The 21,389-nt window shown below is 40.7% G+C and overlaps 4 protein-coding genes and 2 non-coding genes across 7 annotated transcripts; all 6 read left to right on the plus strand.

Moving 5' to 3' along the window:
* Nucleotides 1–67: 67 nt before the first annotated feature.
* dynll2b (dynein, light chain, LC8-type 2b) lies at nucleotides 68–1,903 on the plus strand. The gene is made up of 3 exons (XM_026327759.1): nucleotides 68–173; nucleotides 760–904; nucleotides 1,013–1,903. The coding sequence occupies exons 2-3, from the start codon at nucleotides 773–775 to the stop codon at nucleotides 1,148–1,150; spliced, it is 270 nt and encodes an 89-aa protein (XP_026183544.1). The 5' UTR covers nucleotides 68–173; nucleotides 760–772; the 3' UTR covers nucleotides 1,151–1,903.
* A 782-nt stretch (nucleotides 1,904–2,685) lies between these two features.
* Nucleotides 2,686–10,861, plus strand: heatr6 (HEAT repeat containing 6). 2 transcript variants are annotated; one of them, XM_026327752.1, is made up of 20 exons: nucleotides 2,686–2,989; nucleotides 3,264–3,371; nucleotides 3,715–3,855; nucleotides 3,942–4,057; nucleotides 4,297–4,411; nucleotides 4,508–4,609; nucleotides 4,731–4,895; nucleotides 4,985–5,232; nucleotides 5,438–5,612; nucleotides 5,691–5,897; nucleotides 6,103–6,202; nucleotides 6,283–6,683; nucleotides 6,765–6,887; nucleotides 7,018–7,104; nucleotides 7,668–7,802; nucleotides 7,884–8,006; nucleotides 8,117–8,241; nucleotides 8,359–8,455; nucleotides 8,690–8,894; nucleotides 9,266–10,861. In XM_026327752.1, exons 1-20 carry the CDS (start codon nucleotides 2,696–2,698, stop codon nucleotides 9,841–9,843), a joined length of 3,645 nt encoding a protein of 1,214 aa, XP_026183537.1. In that variant the 5' UTR covers nucleotides 2,686–2,695; the 3' UTR covers nucleotides 9,844–10,861. The 2 variants fall into 2 exon arrangements, with proteins under 2 accessions (XP_026183537.1, XP_026183538.1); XM_026327753.1 differs by lacking the exon at nucleotides 2,686–2,989 and having other exon boundaries at nucleotides 3,265–3,381.
* Nucleotides 10,862–11,229: 368 nt separating this feature from the next.
* Nucleotides 11,230–15,787, plus strand: ddx52 (DEAD (Asp-Glu-Ala-Asp) box polypeptide 52). Its single transcript, XM_026328353.1, has 15 exons — nucleotides 11,230–11,378; nucleotides 11,626–11,860; nucleotides 11,983–12,116; nucleotides 12,271–12,456; nucleotides 12,545–12,688; nucleotides 12,863–12,974; nucleotides 13,067–13,139; nucleotides 13,290–13,493; nucleotides 13,578–13,668; nucleotides 13,919–14,041; nucleotides 14,141–14,291; nucleotides 14,500–14,575; nucleotides 14,749–14,820; nucleotides 14,957–15,256; nucleotides 15,433–15,787. Exons 1-15 carry the CDS (start codon nucleotides 11,292–11,294, stop codon nucleotides 15,473–15,475), a joined length of 2,031 nt encoding a protein of 676 aa, XP_026184138.1. The 5' UTR covers nucleotides 11,230–11,291; the 3' UTR covers nucleotides 15,476–15,787.
* Nucleotides 15,788–16,211: 424 nt separating this feature from the next.
* On the plus strand, nucleotides 16,212–18,530 carry rpl23a (ribosomal protein L23a). Its single transcript, XM_026328348.1, has 5 exons — nucleotides 16,212–16,319; nucleotides 17,311–17,491; nucleotides 17,761–17,937; nucleotides 18,185–18,254; nucleotides 18,463–18,530. The coding sequence occupies exons 1-5, from the start codon at nucleotides 16,250–16,252 to the stop codon at nucleotides 18,475–18,477; spliced, it is 513 nt and encodes a 170-aa protein (XP_026184133.1). The 5' UTR covers nucleotides 16,212–16,249; the 3' UTR covers nucleotides 18,478–18,530.
* On the plus strand, nucleotides 17,536–17,607 carry LOC113143662 (small nucleolar RNA Z17). Its single transcript, XR_003297080.1, has one exon. It is a non-coding gene; the product is annotated as a small nucleolar RNA Z17 (small nucleolar RNA).
* LOC113143661 (small nucleolar RNA SNORD42) lies at nucleotides 18,329–18,396 on the plus strand. Its single transcript, XR_003297079.1, has one exon. It is a non-coding gene; the product is annotated as a small nucleolar RNA SNORD42 (small nucleolar RNA).
* Nucleotides 18,531–21,389: the final 2,859 nt, after the last annotated feature.

Genomic DNA, 21,389 nt, shown 5'->3' on the forward strand with positions numbered 1-21,389 from the left:
GCGCAAGTAAAAAAACGCCGCCTGCATGGTCGAGGCTTCACGCCAGCCAATCAGGCGGCGGATGTGAGGCGGGGGGCGGGACAGCGACGCACGTTTTCTCGCATAAATAAACGCGAAACCTCCGCCGTTCACGTAACGCACGCGTCCAAACGGTGAAAGGTGTGTGAGAGACGGTAAGGGTTTGTTGCATGTGTGGTCATTGCTAATACAACGTGTCTGCTGTCAGCACTGCGAAGGGAACATTGAGCTAAAACATGTCCTGTTTGTCCTGAGAAGCCTCCTGAACGCGTCTTCTACTTTCTTCACATTGTTTTTGCATTTCATACTCTGAGTTGACGCCTGTAATTTAAGTCGCTGTTAAATTATCGGCCAGACTTGTTGAATGTGTGCAGAAATAGTGAAGTGTTGATTCACAGGTTAGGCTAAACTAAAGCTAAGTGGTGATGGTGTTAGCAGCGCGGTGCATCTACTTGGCCTGTCAGAGCTTTTGTCTAGTTGCTTTCTACTTTATTACCGAGCTGCACCAAGTGCAGTCCTGGAGCAGCTCATCTTCATTTTCCCCAGAAGACTTGGTTCACCTGCTTAATGAGGCCTGTCCAGCCAGATTAGATGAGCTGCCACCCTCATTTAGTTCTGTCATAGATCATGCAAACTAAACTCATAATTACAGCTCATGTTATAAGGATGGAAATGAGTAGAATTTTATGCATTGGAACTAGCAAATGTATGGAAACTCATTGTTACTTTTCTCCTGTGCAGAAAAAAGGCCAACATGTCTGACAAGAAGGCAGTGATAAAGAACGCAGACATGTCTGATGAAATGCAGCAGGATGCAGTGGACTCTGCTATGCAGGCAATGGAAAAATACAACATTGAGAAAGACATCGCTGCGTATGTCAAAAAGGTAGCAGCTCAGTATTTCATGATGCCTGTTTTTTTTTGTTTTTTTTTTTTGTTTTAAGTGGTCTGTTATCTGTGATATACTCATTTTTTTTTTTTTTCTCCCCTGCAGGAGTTTGACAAGAAGTACAACCCCACATGGCATTGCATTGTTGGGAGGAACTTTGGCAGTTATGTGACACATGAGACGAAGCATTTCATCTATTTCTACCTGGGCCAAGTAGCCATTCTGCTGTTCAAGTCAGGCTGAGATCCAATCATGTCCTCCTAAAAGTACTTTTAATTCGGCCCTTAATGCTTCCTTGTCATGTTGTACATCTGCTACCACCCTTCTGTGGACATGTCTACCTCCTGGTTTACTGGTGTACATTTATAAAAAAAAAAAAAAAAAAGGCCAATCTAAACACTACTTATGCCAGCACTGTCCGCAATTGCACATTTTACAGGTTAATCATGAATAATTTCTGGATGTTTTTGTCTGTGCATTGATGCATGGATCTTGTACATTATTTCGTATGGATATGTTGTATAATAACTTATTTTTCATTGAATTAAAATGAGCAACAGAGTTTTTGTTGGAATGCCTTTTAATTTTCATATGTTGACTGAGATTGAATTAAAAATGGCAGTTTGTTGCTCACCCTCAATAAAAAAAAAAAAAAACAAAACAAAAAAACATGCCAGGAGATCAGTTTTGTACATGCTTGAATGTTCCTGTTCTCAACTCGGTTATGAATGCAAATCTCTGTAAGGTAACTTTGGTATTGACATTTTCAACATATTTAGCATGGCACAATAAAATAGATTTGTCTTTGTTTTGAACAAACGACTTTAGCAGCACACAAGGTTTGGCATGATGGACAAATGCCAATTTAAAAAAAAGACAAAATAGGAATTCCAGAAGTAATATATACAACACAACTTTAGGATAGTACGTTTGTTCAACCTGTTTGTATGCTTGCTCTGAACTTTCTTTACTTTGTATTAAAATCAGATTGCTTGACATGACAGGATTGGGCCATATTTACTCTTCCTGTGTGTTTTGATCCAGAAGCTGGAAGTAAAATAATATTGAACTGTGATATGAAAGTACTTTGTATTTTCAAACTACTTTGTAATTGCCTATATTTTAAAGGAAGCACTGTACTTTTTACCCAGCCACAGTCAGAAACTTGACTAATTTATCCAAATTAGATCATAAAATTGAATGTTAGATGATCTTTTGTTGGTTAACAATATACAAATGAACTAGTTCCACCTCAATCTGCAAATTTAGAATGCTATATATACATTAAAGCATAAAACGCTTAATTTGTGTGGGTGTAGAATTACAGTACAGTCCAATACCATGGCTAGTGTTCTTTATACAACTACACATCTCAGTAAAATATATACAAAGAAAATGTATAACATGGGCAGTGATGACAATATATTTAGTTTGAATGCTGGACATGTAACAGTGACACTTCTTCAGAAACGATTTTTGTCCATATTTTTTCATGTGTATCTGAGGGGCACCATGGGGCTGGTAATAGGGAGCTCCGTGTTTCTGTTACAGGTTTTCACCGTAATGAACCTGACATTTGTGTGTTGGTGATTAAATTAGTTCCGATGTCATAAACATGGCAGCAATGTCTTAAACGCTTTGTTGAAATATTTAAAGCGCACTACGACAGGAAAGAAAATGCAATTTAATTGTTTTTAAGCTGCATTTCTACCGTCCAGGAGGCGGCGCGAATGCGCCTTTTAACTGGTTGCCAAGTGCCAGCAAAATCCACAGAAGAAGAAGAAAAACATGGCGGCTCAAACCGGGTTGTCGGCACCGGTTCTTGGCCGAACTGGAGTCTCTGCTTTCCCCCAGGTGGCTCTGTCCGCGGAGGCCGCCCCTTTCACTCCGACGAGGCCCGGCGGGTGGCAGCTGGACTCGCTGTCGGACACCGAGGAACAGTTTTCTCGCTGCGCCGCAAAGCTCAGAGCCCTGCGGGCAGACTCGGTCCAGCTCCGGGAGGAGCTCAACCTGCTGTTCGACCAGCTCCTGTCGGAAAACTACAACAAAAACTTTGCTCCTGACATCCACATCAGTCCAGAGGTAACACGCTCATGTTGGTGAGGTTGAAAAACAACCGAAATTGCAAAGAAGCGTTAATGTTTACTTTCTCCCATGGTAACTAAACGTCACATCAAGTCTCACCCACATAAACCTGATGTTTGTTTCAAAGTGAATGACTGGTGAGTTGGTAATGCAGTGAATGAATCCTCATTTCCTTACAGCATTAAAATAATATTCACATTAATAATATGTTTTACATTTGGTCTTTGTCCTGTTTGATGCTGTGGTCTGAGTCTCCTCATGTCCTTTTCAGGATGTGTGTGCTTTGCTGAAACATGCCCGCTCTCTGGTGCCGCTGAGCCATGAGCATTTAGTCATCAAACTCTGCCAGCTGATGCATCATCTGCTCAATCAGCTGAAGGTAACACCAGGCAGATAGTGACAGTAGACCTGAAAGTAGAGGCTGACCCATATAGGACTTTTAAGACTGGTGCTGATATTTAACGATTTTAAAATCAGTCATGCTGATATTTCCACAGCTAAACACATAGAATAAACAAAGATTTCTCCTGAAGTTTGTTTTGGGTAGTTTTTTCTCTAGTCCTCACCAAGACATCATGGCATAATGTCATGAAATTGATTATATCAGCATGACGATTTATTTGTTGGGTTGTGCATGTACCCATATAGAGACTAAAAAAATCTTTTCTTATTATTTCTTATTTATTTATTCTTACTGTTTGTTCCCAATGATTTGACTTAAGGTGATAATGGATGAGCTGACACTGGATGTATTGGTGACCTACACCATGAGTGCCTTGAAAATGTGCAGTACGTGGACACATTCAGATGTCCTCCTGGCACTCTCCACAATAGTGTATGGGAATGGACATCAGTGCCACCAGGTAGGTATTTCTTTAAGCTTTGTGAAAGTGTGTTGTAATTGAAGATAACTACGCAACATTCACATTGAGATTCTTCCCATTTATAGCATCTCAATGACTTACTGGGTGAAGATGGAGCGCTCCTGTTGTATAGTTCTCCATCTCAACCAAATATAGAGTTACGCCGTATTGCTCTTACCTGTATGGCCAACATCTGTCTCAGGTAGGCCTTATACGATTTAGCCATATTGAGTGTTTTGTAGTCTACATAAAAACATGAGCATCTTGTTAAAGATATTTACTTACATTCTAGATTACTGGCTGACACCTTTTGTTGTTTGTTCATATATTCATATATATATATATATATATTTTTTTTTTTTTTTTGCTCCATCTTCTTGGTTTCGAAATTCTCGTTTGTAATTGTAATTTTGGTCTGTTGGATTGTTTGTTTCTCTTCAGGATCCCTGGTCAGCCGCCATTGGATGACCAATACAAAAGTGTATGCTTTGGAGTCTTCCTGAAAACACTGCAGTCACCCAAACCACCCGATACCGACGAGCTGTTTTACTGCATGGTATGCATCAGGATATGGATACTGCTGAAACGTTCAGTGGGGAAAAATACATTTAGTCGTAGTTGATCCACATCTGCGATTGTGTCCTTTATGCAGGTGATCCAGGCAGCACTGAAGGGATTTCAGTGTTGTCTCTCAGGTGGGAAGTGGAAATTTGGTGGAGTGGAGGAGCTTGGATCTGTACTGGCTACGCTTAAGGTGCAAAAATGTGACACAGTTGCATATTTTTTTATTTGCTTTATCATTTTAAATTGTTTTTCATCAGGAAACACTACAGTCAGTAGTGGTACTAATTGGGAGATGCTTGTATATTCTACAGAGGCTGATGTTCCAGGGAACTCCAGGTGTGAGCATTGAGTGGCCGGCTGTTCTGTATCCAGCACCTCTTCCACAGTACGAGGGTCTCTCTGCACCAAAACCAGCTGAATCACCAAAAGCTGCTGAACCATCAAAGGATGCCGCACTGCCAGGCAAAGCCTCAGGGGTAGGTTTGTTCTCAGTTCAAATAAGCACCAAATTAAAATCTGTGATGAAGCACTAACTTTTATGTGATTTCCTTATGTCTTTCCTCAGAATAAAAAGAGGAAATCCAGAGGAAAAGGGAAAAAGATGAGCACTGAGGAAATCCGAGGGGATGATGGGGAGGAAGATGATAGAATGGCAGCGCCTGTTCTGCAGAAAGTAGGGGGAAGGGTGGGAGGGAGAGGTGAGGCAGAGTCCTTGTCTAAATCCTATACTCCATCTCTCTACCCATCTTGGAAAAAAAACAGTTCCGACTCAGAGTTTTCTGACCCAGAAGGCAATGCACAGAGCAAATTAAGGTACACAAAGGATGCATGTGACTTTTTTTAATTTTATTTTTTAAACCTTTTTCCTATGAATGCACTGAATTACTACAATTACTGCTGCTGTTTTGTGTTGATGTATGCATCTCAATCCATTTACCAAAACTTTTAGCAACATTTCCTCTTTGAATGAGTGAAAAATAATATTGGTTGTCTGTTGTGCACTGCTTCTCTCTTTTAGACTTTCCCACGGTCGTGTACGTCAGGGAGCGCTGCACTCTTTGCTGGCAGTGGTGAAAAGCGTAGAGAAGAGGGCTCTGTATGGATACTGGTCATCCTTCATCCCTGATTCTCCTACTGGAGGACCGCCGCCTCTCACTCTGCTCACAATTATACTGAAGGACCCCTCTCCAAAGGTACAGCATACGCTCACTCGTGATAGAATTCTCCTTGGCATATAGCACCATAACATCTTTGTCTCCTCTTTGTCTCAGGTACGTGCGTGTGCGCTCCAGGTGTTGTCAGCCATGCTGGATGGCTCCCGTCAGTTTCTGGCCGTGGCTGAAGATACAGCGTCTCCTCGTACGTCTTACACCCCTTTCTCCTTCTCGCTGGCTACTGCTGTCAGAGAGCTGCACCGCGCTCTCAGTCTGGCTCTGCTGGCTGAGACCTCTCCGCAGACACTCACACAGGTCATAAAGGTACAGTGCCATTCGCCTGATAAACACATTTTACTTCCTAGTGTGATGCGTCCTGTAAAGTATAATATTTCACTGTGGACTAAAGTAATGGACTAATATAAACAAACCAATGAAACATCCTAAGCTTACAGTTTGTGCTGACATGGTGCCCAACTCAAGCCTGTTAGTTTACTGCCCTGACAGCTTCTCTCCTGTCCTCTCTTAGTGTCTGGCCTACCTGGTGGCGAATGCTCCATACCACCGTCTCAGACCTGGCCTGCTAAGTCCACTCTGGAAACAGATACGTCCTTATGTGCGACACAGAGGTTTGTATTTTGTCAGTGCTCTCAAATAACCAGCCAGTAATTTATTCACCTTTATTATGGTTGTTCTGTCTTCTCTTTAGACGTGAATGTGCGTGTGTCTGTCCTGACACTTTATGGGGCTCTGGTGACAACTCAGGCTCCTCTCCCCGAGGTGCAGCTCCTCCTCCGACAGCCCGAAGGCAGCAGCAGCAGCAGCGCCGGGTTGTTCACGCCGCAGGAGCCAACGCTCAGCTGGAGACACAGAGACGGAGTTTCCTCGCCCGCTCGTACACCGGTCACACCCTCCCAGCGCAGCTTGCACGCACAATCCCCCCACGTGCCCCGCACACCGGGGGAGGAGGAGAGTGCTCGTGTGTGGCTGCTGCAGCTGTGTGTGTCGCTGGTGACTCAGCCCAGAGAAGATCAGTCAGACAGCGAGGGAACAGGAACAGGTGGAGGTGCTGCTTTGGAGCCCTCCCCTGTCCGATTAGAGGCTCTACAGGTTAGAAATAAAGGACACGACAGAAAATGACAGAGAGCCCTCTGAAAAGGTTTTTTCAAACTGTGTGTGTGTGTGTTTCAGGTCCTGTCCCACCTGGTGCATGGCTACTTCTCTCTAGCTCAAGCATGTCTGTGTGAGATTGGGCATGTTAGTGCTCGATGCCTTGGAGAAACTGACCCCTCCATACAACTGCATGGAGCAAAGGTAATGCATTAACATGCATCTTAAAAAGTGATTGTACCAAATCTAATATTTACATATCAGATATTTAGAAATGATGAACATACTGACATGTGTTCCTGTGTGTTTTTTTTTTTTAATTTTTTAAATCAAGTTACTAGAGGAATTAGGGACGGGAATAATCCAGCAGTACAGAGCAGAGAGCAATGTACCTGAGAGCTCAAGGGTCCCCATGAGCCAAGTAAGTACAACTTACCTCTTTAGTGTATCTACTTCATCAACATAGATCTGTTTACAGTTTTTAAGAGATTGTGGGATTAGATTACAAATGCAGGGAGCTTGAACAAAATGAATAATTCAGACATCGTTTACAAAATAGGTCTGAGTCTATTTTAAAGGAGAGGCTAAATTTGCCTGAACACCCAAAAGTCTCATGCTATATCCATACAGACAAGGTCTTATGTTTTTACCTAAATGAGGCTACTAGTTTGAAAAAGCAGTGACTGTGTCTGAAGGGAATAGAAACCTTTGATGGGAATGAATCAGTAGAGAAAAGGATCTGGCCTGAGGTGTCTGGATGTAGATTCTAGGTTGAGGAGACTGGTGATGAACACCAAGCTGATTCCAATCTTTACAGGGTTTTAAAAACAAACAAAAGAATAAATACTATAAAGGAAGTCACTTGCAAGGAGAGACAGATGCTTTGTTTTGTATCAGGTTCAGGCAAATCATAATAATGACCAACTACCATATGAAGAGGCTGCAGTAGTTTTTTTTTCATATATATCTGTGTGCGTATTATAGGTGGTGCAGTTTTGGTCAGACGTCTTGAGCGGTCCACTGAATGCAGCGCTGCAGAACGAACAACATCCAACTCTGCAGACCAGTGCCTGCGACACGCTCTCCTCCATCCTGCCTCAGGCTTTCGCACAGCTACCTGTGAGTTCTCCTTCTGTTTCCACACAGCTAACGCAGAGTGTCATAGAGAAACATGCGTGATGTGTAATTTTGTTTTTTAAGGACAAGACCCAGCTGATGTGCATCACTGTGCTGTTGGGGCTGACCTACAGTGACAACTACCTAGTGAAGACTGCAGCTGTCAGGGCTTTGGGCATCTATATACTATTCCCCTGTCTGAGAGAGGTAGAGACACTGAACAGCAACTGAAATCTCTGAATTCCGTCAGTCTGGAAAAGCTAGAGAATAAAAACCACAAAATTTTGTTCTGAGGTTGTGGATTTATTTTTTTTTAGGATGTGATGTTTGTGGCAGATACAGCGAACACTATCCTTGCTGCCCTCGATGATCGGTCTCCAAATGTTCGTGCCAAGGCCGCCTGGTCTCTAGGCAATCTCACAGACACACTAATCGTCAACATGTAAGAAAACATAGTGTACGCGATGCTGTGCACATGCTTTGGAAATCACGCTGCATGCTAACATTAACATAATGTGATCTTGAATTAATAAAGACAGGTATCTTTTGTCATTATCAGGGAGAGTGTAGGAGTGGATTTCCAGGAAGAGTTATCAGACATGCTGCTGCTCAAGATGTTGCAGGCGGCCACCCGAGCATCAGCCGACAAAGACCGGGTGAGAGCAAGGCAAACATATTCAGATTTAACTCTCACCACATTTTGTTCTGCTATGCTTTGTTTCAAAATTAGCATTTGCTATTCTGTGACAGCTGGACGTTTCTATTAGAATGTATAAAGCATGAATTAAAAGTATTTCTCTACATTTATATTAATGTTAATTATTGCAAACTTGCTTGTTACCACTTTGATTGGCTGAAAATTAACTTGCGAGTTCTCTTCAACCGCCCAGGTGAAGTGCAACGCAGTGCGAGCACTCGGGAATCTGCTTCATTTCCTGCGTCAGAGTCAGCTGAGTCGATCTGCATTCCAGCGCCCACTGGAAGATGCAGTTCGCGCTCTGGTGAAAACCGTCCAGTCAGAGGCCACAATGAAGGTCCGGTGGAACGCCTGCTACGCCTTGGGAAATGCTTTCAGAAACCCAGCCCTGCCACTTGGTAGGTGTTTAAAGAACCAGAAATTGTTTGCCATGTTTGATTTCTCTGTTTAAAACAAAAGAACTTGGTGGCGCTGTGAGTTGAGCTCTGCTAAGACTAGGTCAGAGAAGAAAAGCCAGGGTGCTCAGTTCCAAAATCTCAAAAAAAGATGCATGTATAAGTATAAATGAAACAACCACACGAACGTCTGAAAGATGCTGTATAAACTCAGAAAGGAAATAAGGTTGTTTCCAAAATGTTTAAACAACTGCGTTCTCAATATTGTGGATCATTCCCACCATTGAATCAGTTTTATGTTTTTATTTAATGTTCCTCTCATATCAAATTTAAGTTAATATCAGTTTGTTTGTTTTTTTTCTTCTTCCTGTCAGACTCAGCCCCGTGGTCTTGTGATGCTTTCTCTGCTCTCTGCCATGTTGTTACTTCCTGTAAGAACTTCAAGGTGCGGATCAAATCTGCTGCTGCCCTGGCGGTTCCTTCCCGTCGTGGCTGCTACGGCGACACAAAGCGGTTCAGCTGCGTGTGGCATTCACTGGCCACAGCCCTCGAGAACAGTGAAGACACGAACGACTTCTTGGAGTACCGCTACAGCGCCAGCCTGAGACACACACTCTCGGAAGCTCTCCTACACCTGCTCAGCGTCAGCCAGCCTCTTGACATGCCTGCACTCGGGGTGTCGCTGGCCAGCGAGGACGGGAAGGGCATCAAAGATCATTTGATCAAATACCTCAGAGCAGAGGGAGGAGGAGGTGAGGGGGCAGACGGTGAGAAGGAGGCGGAGGGGGACAGTTTCAACCCTCAGCAGCAAATCAGCGGTCTGCAGCAGACTCTGATCAGACTCAAAGGGTTGAAGGTTGAAGGGGAAAGACTGGGGGAGGAGGAGGAGCAAGGTAAGGAGGTAGTAGTCAGTTTTCTGGAGGATTTGCTAAAGATCTGTAAAGAGCCATGAGCAGTAACGTCCCAGGTGCAGCTCTGGATTTAAGAAAACTGCGATCTGAGATAACAAAAGCAAGTCTCTGAGTTTGGGATGGATCAGAGCAGGCTCACAGCTGGAGAACCATCCAGCCATAAACTGTCAAAGTGATGACTGAAGGCAAAGAGTATGTAATCAGCTTTGTCCTAACATGGTCTTAGGACATCACAACGACCACAAGTCTGTTTTTGAAAACATCTAGAAATGGTTGTATAGTTTCATATGTTCATTTCACGACAAGCTGGCAGTGACTTTTTATGTCACTGTCTTTACCTGCACATCCACTATTTCAAAAACATAATAAAATTATATTTTAGGAAAAAATGAAAAGACAAATATTTATCCACGAGATTAGGGCTGGGTGATAAATGATTGTTTTGTGATCCTGATACGATCATATTGTGTTGATGAACAGAATTTTTGTTGTCCATGGTTTAATGCATACATGTTTTATTTGTGATTGTATGGTCATTTGTCATCTCAATATAGGAAAAATACTGAGATATGAGAAAATGTAACAATAATATTTAAAAGTATCTGTGAAAAGAAAAAGTCTTTTGCTTCCCAGACATTGATCCTTTAAACATATTTAAAACTGTAATGTGCACCTGTTTCACAAAGTGTATATATAAGTGTGAAAGTAAGAACTTTTATCAGTTCAGCTCACTAGGTAATCTGTAAAATTACAAACTCCTCTCGTTTTAACACAGAATCTATAAAATACGACTCCTATCTGAAATCTTCTGTGAAGATTTTAGTCACTGTTGGTTTAACGGAAAAACAAAAAGTCCAAAAACTTTAATTCAGAAAAAGGAAAAAAACAAGTTCCTGTGTATCAAAACTGCCCCGCTCCATGTTTCAGTTTTACAATCAGAAATAGTCCAGGTGACCTGCTGCCTTTTGAATGTAATATCATTGGCTAAACAGTCAAATACTGTAAAAACTTTGTAATAGCATAATTTAATGCAGTTAATATATAGACAATTTTAAAAGATGACATTGTCCATATTTTGCGCTTTTCTTATCAGTGAATCCCATAAAGAGACCAAAGAGTACATTTATCACACTAACAAGTATCAGTCAAAGCTAGAAAACAGCATATCCCTATGTGCCATAGAGCTTTGTTGTTCAAAAACTATTAAAAACACATCAAAACCACCACATTGTTGCACATTTCACTAAGATGAACATGGGATGTGTAGTTTATTATGTGTCACTCTTGCATACAATGTCTTCCTGCTATAAATATAAGCACAATCTGACATTAGCACATCAAAAATGCACCTTTTATTGTTCTGGTGGAACTAGTGAACTGCTGTGCTGTTAGTCGCAGTTTGGGCAGCAGGGGGCAGCAGAGTTCCGCGGTGGATGATGCGGGTGTTGATTAGTGATGCCTGGACCCGGACAGACCACGCTGCTGCAGGATGGACGCGTTCGAGCTGTTTCGGAAACTAGGAGCTGGAGCCAAATTTGACCTGAAGAGGTTTGGTCAAGACGCCGCTCGGTTTAAGGTGAGTTTGTGTCGCTGGTGTCCTGCTACGTAGAAAACAAAGACTGATCGTTGAAGCGCCAATCACGGTTTCATGTCTTTGGGCTAACACTTGTTTATGCTAGCGCCACAGCCTGTTGCAGTGTCTGTTTTTGGGGGTATATTTAAATATTTTGTGACATTTATCGGAGAGTGGACGCTTTCACATCGAAATCACTTAGACAAAGTGTGAAATAAAACGACATATACGCTGTACTCTTATTTTGCAGGTTACCAGATCTCAAGAGGGGGAAGCGACCTCAGATCCTCTCGCTGCTATCGATTACTTTGGCACAGGACCAGCGAGTGGAGCCCAGAGCAGGACCATAAGACTGGAGGATGAAGGAGCAGAGGAGCATGACGAAAGAGATTCAGATTCAGGAGGTAAAAGGAAGAGAAAGGATGAAGACAGGACCGTGAGAACAAAGAAGAAAAAGACACAAAACAGCCAGGTGGAGCTGCAAGGTAAAGGCTGTTGATCAGACTGGGAGTTAACCCTTGTTAACCATTGATGTTCTTTTGTATTATAAATAAACAGCTGTCCATTTCAGACACTCTCTGCTGTTTTGTGTCTTCTCTGACTAAAGCTGTTGGCGGCCCACGTACTCAGGACGCAGGCATCACCTGGATCTCCTCATCTGACATAAAGATCCAAAATCTGCCAAGTGATGGGAAGGAGAAGAACTCACAGAAGAGGCTTAAGCAGCTTCATCAAGAAAAGGTCCTCACAGAGATGCAACCTGCAGCACAACACACGATCTAAGTGGTTACCCTCTGTAATTAAGTAAACTGTAAAATGATATCTGCCTCTGTAATGTTGATTAAGCAAATGAGGCATCTCTTGTAACGTTTGTTTTCTCTATATTCGGTATTAGGTTAACCGTATTCGCTCTCAGCACCGAATAAACGTGCATGGCTGTGACATTCCTGACCCCATGTGCACATTTGAGGAGCTGCAGACTGAGTATCGCCTCAACCCGCGTGTCCTGCAGAACCTCAGAGATGCAGGGCTCAACACCCCGACGCCAATACAGATGCAGGCGATACCTCTCATGATGCACGTGAGTACAGACAGATACTCAATGGTTTGTAAACAGTATGCGAACAGTGGTTTCATGAGGACTTCTGTGTGTCTGGTTTGACTGTCAGGGTCGGGAGGTCCTGGCTTGTGCCCCCACAGGATCAGGGAAGACTTTGGCTTTTTGCCTCCCACTGCTCGCCCACCTGCAGCAGCCGGCCAACCTGGGCTTTAGAGCTCTGATCATCTCCCCAACCAGAGAACTGGCCAGTCAGGTAGACAACATACATATATCCAAAACAGTGGAGAACTATGTTTTTTAACCACGTGTCTTAATTCAGACTCTTTTTTTTTTTTTTTTTTTTATCACAAACATTCAGACGTTGTTCTGTCACATGATGATGGACATACTTTAAGGGCTTCATTCTGTTTTGTCGTATTGTGCTCAGACCTACAGGGAGCTGCTCCGCCTGTCAGAGGGAGTTGGGTTCAGAGTTCACATCATTGACAAAGCTTCCGTGGCAGCCAAGAAATATGGACCACAGTCAAACAAAAAATATGGTAAGAAATGGCAAACGTTGTTCTCTGAAGAGATAAAGTGTGAAATCTGCTCGGCTTTCCTCATTGTTTACACTCTGCGTTTCTGCGTGCAGATATACTCGTCAGTACTCCAAACAGACTCATTTTCCTTCTCAAGCAGGATCCTCCAGCCCTCGATCTCAGCAGGTAACACTGTAATCCTCTCTGATTTCTTTTTCTTAGCGGTTAAAATATAACCTCAGTATCGACTTCCTTATCTCGAACACCACTGTCAGTCGTCTAATTAGGTCAAGTGAGCTGAAATAAGAAAGGAGACTGGATTTTCTTGTTGTTCAGTGTGGAATGGCTGGTTGTGGATGAGTCTGATAAGCTGTTTGAAGATGGTAAGACAGGCTTCAGGGAGCAGCTTGCCACCGTGTTTCTGGCCTGCTGCGGGTCAAAGGTGCGCAGGGCTTTCTTCAGTGCAACTTGCACACTGGATGTAGAGCAGTGGTGCCGTCTGAACCTTGACAACCTGGTGTCTGTCAACATTGGACACAGGTAATGCTCTACTCCTCACTTTGAAGGATTTTAAATTTGATTTTCTGCACACGAATTTCTCGAATGTATTTATGATCTTCTCAGGAACACAGCGGTTGAGACGGTTGAACAGGAGCTGCTGTTTGTGGGGACAGAGAATGGGAAACTTGTGGCCATGAGGGACATCATCAAAAAGGTAAGGACACTGTGCAGAAGTTTCTTTTCTAGCTTATGAACTCCTTTAGTCCTTTCCTGAAAAAGACGGTTCCACATTCATTAGTTTGGGTACGTTTTTTGGCTGAGCAGAAATCATAAATGACAACCATGAGTGAGTTATACATTAATACATTAATGTATACATGATAATGCATAGTATTACTATCTAAGAAGAAAGTGTAAAAGATGTGAACAAATACATACATTTACCACCTCTGGGTCTATTTCAGGGTTTCCTGCCTCCCATGCTGGTGTTTGTTCAGTCTATTGACCGAGCTCGGGAGCTTTTCCATGAGCTGGTGTATGAAGGCATCAATGTAGATGTGATCCACGCGGATCGCACACAGCAGCAGGTACACAAAGACATGTCCTTCACTGTATCGTTGACCTCCGTCTGGCAGTAAAGTGCGGCATGGTGTTTATCCGCCACCTCTGTGGTTGTTCTTTTCCAGAGGGACAACGTGGTGAATAGTTTTCGCTCCGGTAAGATTTGGGTGTTGATCTGCACAGCACTGCTCGCCAGAGGAATCGATTTCAAAGGCGTTAACCTCGTACTGAACTACGACTTCCCCACCAGCGCTGTCGAGTACATCCACCGAATTGGTTAGTTCAGCATGACTGTTGTGCTTTGAGCTGAATGAGTAAACCGAGTAGCAGCACAAAGGAGTGACTGTTTTGATGACAATTAATCAATAGTTCTCACTTATTAAGTAAAAAAAAAAAAAAAAAAAAAAACATTTGCTGGTGATAGCTTCACAAACCTGAAGATCGTTTTGTTTGAAATTATATCATTCTCTTTTCTGTTGCTCAGGACGTACCGGTAGAGCTGGACATCAGGGGAAGGCCATTACCTTTTTCACAGAAAATGACAAACCACTGCTGCGCAGGTACATGAAACATTAAAACTGCAAACAGATTTCCTTTGTATATAGAGCACATACACCTTGTTTCTCCAATGTTGGACTGAAATATCACTTTTATCACTTTTGCTGTGTCATGTTCTACAGTCAGCTCTTTCTGTCTTCATATATTTTTTTCTCTGTGCATCATTTCCTGACAGCATTGCTAATGTAATAAAACAAGCTGGCTGTCCTGTACCCGAGTACATGATTGGCTTCAAGAAGATCCACAGGTACAATAAAGCAGAAATTCCACAGCAACACATACATTTAAAAGCATTTTTTTTCTTTTTATTTGTTCTTGAATTAATCTGTTTTAAGTTTAGGTAATACGATGATTATAGTCCATTTGTATTTGTTTGTGTTTAGCAAAGTAAAGCGGAGACTTGAGAAGAAGCCTCCAAAGAGGAGCACCATTTGCACAACTCCTCGATTCTTAATGAAGAAAAAAGGCACAGCAGCAAATAAAGGACAGAAGCAGGCAGCGAGTGGAGAGCATCAAGGAGAAAATGGATGTCAAATGGAATCCCAGAAGCAGAAAGGAGAGAAGAAAACCAAAGGACAGAGACTGAAGAAAGAAAATAAAAGGCAAAAAGAAGGGGGGGCAGAAAAACCCAAGAAGACATTTCAGAAGTCGGGGTCCAGTTCTTCTAGAACCAAGTTAAAAAAGTAAGAAAGGTGGAGGGTGACGTCGGCAGTGTTGTTTTAGAAGTAGAACCCTGAACATTAACATTCAATAGGAGTTGATTACATTTTGGGATAAAAGGATGGAAGATGTGGCACAACTTAAGGATGTTGGACAAAAATAGCTTGAATTAATTCAGTATTTGTCTTTTTCTTTTCAGCAGGAGTAAGGTGAAGAAAAACAAACCACAAGAGGAGGAATAGTGGAGGATGTACAAGCAGACTGATGCACTGTAAAGACCACCTGGATATTTTTTTTTTTAATAATTTGCAGTCTGATTTCCAGAACTGTGCTATGTAATATTAGAGTATAAAATAAACAGTTTTCTATGTAGTTTTGTTGCTATACTTGTTACATTTACTTACCTGTCACCCAAGATGTTGGCGGAACATATCTGAAGAAACATCTTTCAGGAAGAATGATGGTATTCAGTGATGCACTAAACAAGAGTGTAAAATAAAGAGGTCGAAAAAGATTCCCTTATGATTTTTATTACACAGTTATAAGTATTACAGTTTACTTTCAGATTTACTATTGAAGCCTTAAGTTCCTTTTTTCATAGTGTTGGATTTTATGACAGAATTGCAATGAAAATATAAAAACTACAAACACAAAGTTTAGATCACAGATTGGAAATAAAATGAGTGGAAAGTAAAAACACTTGCATAAGTCATTTATTACGGCGTATCTATATAATCCTATTCAAAGTGCATGATGGTGTAACATTTCTTGAGTTTTGAAATGAAGCTAATCTGTTTCATCCTGAAACAGGCTAATGTAGTACTATGTTCAGACAGGTGGAAACATTTAAAGTTAAACATTGGTCCTTCAACAATATTAAAAAGGAATCTTTGCACATCTTTGACATGTTTTTTTATGATTTTTAATTTGATAATAACCACAAATTTACCCACAATGGAACCATACGGAACCCTTCCTCCCCGAAACATCGCGATATCTGCCATGAGATCTCGCCCATGCAATATACTGCAGAAAACCCCGTTCCTTCTTCCTTTCTCAACATGGCACCGAAGGTGAAGAAGGAAGGTACGACAATCTTATCATTTTGAATGAATAAACTGTGTAATTTATACGACTAGCACCTCGAAGGTCTAAAAAAACATACCCGAGAATTTACGAGTAAGAGGACAGTGGTTTAAATAATATCACGGAATTCTTGTCATTTGATTAAATAGGCACGTAACGCTGACGGGTCTCCGGCATGTATGCTGGAACGTGATGCTAAGCTAATGTTAGCACGTTTGCGTTGATGCCGATGGAAATAATGTCTGCTAGCAGATACGACTGTCTAATGATTTTATATGACACAGTTTTATATACACGCGGTTTAGTTACGTATCTCACGGGTCGCAATAGTCCTAAATATCATATAACAAACAGGTCGGTTAGCTGTTTTGGCATCATGTTAGCCCTCAGTGGAGTTGGAAACGTTGCATTGGCTACACGTGAAAGTTAGCTTGTTATTTTAGGAGAAAGCTAACGCTGTGTAAAATGTTTATGTAGGCGTTTTGTTAGTTATAAACACCGGTGGGTTTGTAGCACTAAAACTGGTCTGTGTTCGAGCTTATCGCGTTTAAGTAAGGACTGAGTTTAGTTTCTCCCTGACTTCTGTATTAGCTGAGGTAAAGTGTGTTCATGTGCTAAAATAGCTACGTTTAGGTTTGTGAGTTTTTCAGTTATCTGCATATCAATGTCACAACAAAAATGTCATAGGATTTTGTCATGTTTTCTAAAAATGTCCCTGCTGCTACAACAACACATATCCTATTTTGAGATGAGCATGTTTATTGCATCTTCAGACAGGTGAACCTTGTTTCACTGTTTCAGCCTGTCGATAGAAATGTGGCTTTTCCATGTATTAACCTTGGTCAGCTTTAGGAATAATGTACAAGCCCACTTTAATGAACTGTGATATTTCAGCTGAGCTATTTTCCAGTGTTTTGTGGCACATTAACAAGTCACAGACCTGAGGATTGTGAACAGCTGACCAAAAGTAACAATGATATTTCTGACTTAGCTGTCCCTGTCAAGACTGAGGCCAAGTCAAAGGCTTTGAAGGCGAAAAAGGCTGTGCTCAAAGGAGTGCACAGCCAGAGAAAGAAGAAGATCAGGACTTCTCCCACCTTCCGTCGCCCCAAAACCCTCCGTCTCCGCAGGCAGCCCAAGTATCCTCGTAAGAGTGCTCCTCGCAGGAACAAGTAAGCTTACAATACTTTACTATAAATGTACCGGGATAAAATTTGGTGCATATGATGGTAATAGCGATCAAAGTATGAAAAAGCATGATTCCAGCTTTATAAACCACTGATGCACCCAACTAAAACAATTATTTTAATAATGGAGAATAAGAAATTTTGATTTTTATATTGTAGAAGATTTTTACAGGTTTGTTGGGAGAGTTTTTTTTTTTTTTTTTTTTTTTTTTTTTTAAGTTTGTAATCTAATCTTTTTTTTTTGTTTTCTGTAGGTTGGATCACTATGCCATCATCAAGTTCCCCTTGACAACAGAGTCTGCCATGAAGAAAATTGAAGACAACAACACACTTGTGTTCATTGTGGACGTCAAGGCAAACAAACACCAGATCAAACACGCTGTCAAGAAGCTGTACGACATCGACGTCGCCAAAGTCAACACACTCATCAGGTAACTTTTCTAAGCAAGACTGAGAGGAATGACAATTTGTATTAAGATATGTTTTTGCATTTGTTGTGGGATGGCATTTGTAGATCAGGTGTTGAAAATGTAAAAACAGGATTTCGGTTCAAAATGTGGTCTAGACAACTCCTACTCCTACTCCTTACTTTTTCCTCCTCCATTACTAATAAATTTGACCGTATAGATTTCATTTACAATTTCCTTTCCTGGCTTCATCATGCGCGTCTGTGTTCAGGCCTGATGGTGAGAAGAAGGCGTACGTTCGTCTCGCACCAGATTATGACGCACTGGATGTTGCAAACAAGGTGAGATGTTTTGCATTTTTAAATTGGTCAGTCTTTTTTCTGGTTGTATTTACTTTAAGAGGTTTTGTTGTTCTGTGCAAGTGATGTAAACTTTTATTACTTCTGAATGTCTGTGATGCATTCAAAGGAACCACTGATGCCAGATAATGCAGGTACATATGTATTCATTGTGTTGACAATGTGTAATTCATGTCTTTCTTTTTTACAGATTGGCATCATCTAAACTGTGGCTGAGGAGACTTGTGGATGAATAAATATTTGTACAAATTAAAACCATTTCAGTGTCCTGGTGTTTGTCCTCGAGAGTTGACATTAAAAACAGGAACATAGAACAAATTAGGTTTAACCTGCTTTTGCCTTATTACAGTTCTTCAGTTTAGAGATTTACTTCCGTTCATATACCTGACTGTGTCACTCTAGGAGTTGTAACAGGATATAGGTTTTTGTCTTCCACACAGAATTATGAAAGACAGATGTGCTTTTGGTGGGTTTGGTTGTTGTTTAAAGCAGGTAAGTTGCTTTAAGTATGAGATGTTTGCCAGTTTGTCTTCATGATGTGCAACATGTCTAAACATTGAAGTCTCCTATTCATTGGTTAGGTTTAGCACTAACATGTTTATACTCTGTGGCCAATTTGTTAGGTATGCTAAAGTAAATATAATCTGTATTAGACAGCCATCCTGGGATAAATACTCTTGATTTAAGGTGATAATGCAGAGGGTTTTGTTTTGAGGTATTTTAAACTAGCTGTTGAAGTGTACTGCATTATACTGACAGGCTGTGGTTGAAGAAGTATTCAAATCCTATACTTCAGTACACGTAACTGTGCGAAGTGAAAATAGTCCACTAAAAGGTTTCCTCAGGATAGAGGTTCATGTGTTTTACAGTTATGTTTTGAGTGTAATAACTGCTGTAGTTGTTTAAGATTGGGTAATTGTACTTAGAATGAGTTCATTGTAATTGCTTTATCTGCAGCAATACATCATATTCTACAAGATAGAAGTTTTCACTAAAGAGTTGGTATTAAAAATTGTAGTATGGGGAATAACTAAAGCTGTCAGATCTAGCAGAGTCATTAAAAGGAAATTAGCAGAGTCCTGGTACCTCAGATTTGCACTGTGGGATGTTCCACTACTGCTGACATTTGTCTGCCCTGGTGTCAAGGCTATATGGAAACCCACGTCTGTATAATGCAGTGCAGTTCAATGGCACAAAGATCCAAAAAGATCATACATCTGAAAAAAACACCTCTTTAAAATAAAAATTGCATATTATCTTCTTGAAAGGGGCATTTATTTCAGGACTGTTACATTAGACTGCATTAGTTTTAGTCAGATGTACTTAATAGACTGACCACAGCATTTTAATGCAGGAAACGCAATTGCGAGTTACCAGGCTCAAAGCATCTTTAGTTTTCAATATAATTATGTTATAATATTGTGCTGGCATGTTGCTGTTCTGTATAACTAAAGTGGCAGATGCAGCCTAGTAGTGATAATCAGTGCTGGGATAAAACAAGGCTTTCAGAAACATTGAATCAATATGAACTAAACTTTCAAAAATGATTTGCTGTTCTGAAGCTTTGACGGTCGATATGGCGACACCTGCTGGTCATGGCATGATGTGAAACAGTGAGCACAACTGTATATAAGGATCTTAGCAGTACCATACTGAGCATGTAGAAAACCCACATTTAGTTTATCCTAGTCAACAACATTTCAATATCCAAATGCTATTCCTCCTGGGACAAATTGCCATTAAACCTCAGATACCCACACCTGCATTTTCATATTTTCATATCAAAGATAAAGAGCTATAATCCAGTTTTTACCAGTGCTCATTTTAATTCTAGATATCCATAACGGAATTTGGAAAATACACAATTCAATTTCAGATACCTGTATTAGAGTTAGGACTAGAAAATACAACTGTAGGTATCCACAAATGTACTGTAGTATCCACAAATGATATGTAGATACTGTTGACAATATTTTAATTTTAAAATGCTTCATAGATTATTCAGTTATATTGGATAACCACTGGATTGTAGATATCTCACATGGGAGTTTTTCCTGGTAAGAAATGTCTTTTTGATATCCAGATGTTCATTCTGGTTATCAAAAACACATTTGCATCGTAGATATCTGAAATTAAAATTAGGACTAGTAACAATTGGACCGAAGATTTCTGAAACAGGTTTTTATTTCAATGGTAACAAATCTTTCACAGATATCCAGAATATTCATTTAACATATCAGAATGCATTGGACATCTGAAATTACAAGGCCAAAAAACACATAAACACCATAATTTGTCCTGGGGAGGATCTCAGTGTAGATATCTAAAATGTTTTGTGACCAGAATGAATTTGAACTACAGATATTTGCTATCCATGTCCAGCGTAGCTCATTAGGATTTTAATATACCCTAGTTTCTGGGCTATAAGTCGCATTTCTAATTATACTAATTATAGGCATAACAACAAGCAGAAGTGCATTATGAAATTCATTCATCTGTGTTAACATTAAACTGCACCAACATCAGGGTGAAGGAAGGGAGATGAAGCGTGTCCTCTACTCCAAACTTTGTTTCAGCTACAAACTTTACCTGAACTTAGAAATCTCTGGTATAGTGTCACTTTCACTTGTGTTACTCTGGGAGTTTAGTGTGAACATAAACGTTTTTACTTTATTACCTTCAATTGAGTCTAGAGTGCCATGTACCGCTAAATGACTGTAAATATGCACATAAGTCACTTCGCTGTACAAGTCGCAGGGTGAACCAGTGGAGTTTTTTTTTTTTTTTTTAAATGCGACTTATAGTCCGGAAAATACGGTACCTTAAATTTAGTTTTAACTTGTAAAATCCAAATTGAAAATATCTTGAAATACAAGTCCTACCAATAATATATTTAAATGTTATTGTGTTATTGTATTTACCATTCTGACCAGAGAGGGTACAATTGTAACTGGAAGAAATAGAGGCATATTATGGATACCTTAAAAATGTAATTACTAATAGGAATATGGTTCCATTAAATGTTAAAACTTCTTCCTGTGACTTGTTTCCAATACGTGAACTAACAAAGTCCTGTCTCACAGCCACAGTTGTGCTTAAAAAAAGTGATATGGTAGG

Source organism: Mastacembelus armatus, chromosome 14 (genome assembly GCF_900324485.2).
Source record: "Mastacembelus armatus chromosome 14, fMasArm1.2, whole genome shotgun sequence".
In the NCBI taxonomy this organism is placed as follows: domain Eukaryota; kingdom Metazoa; phylum Chordata; class Actinopteri; order Synbranchiformes; family Mastacembelidae; genus Mastacembelus; species Mastacembelus armatus.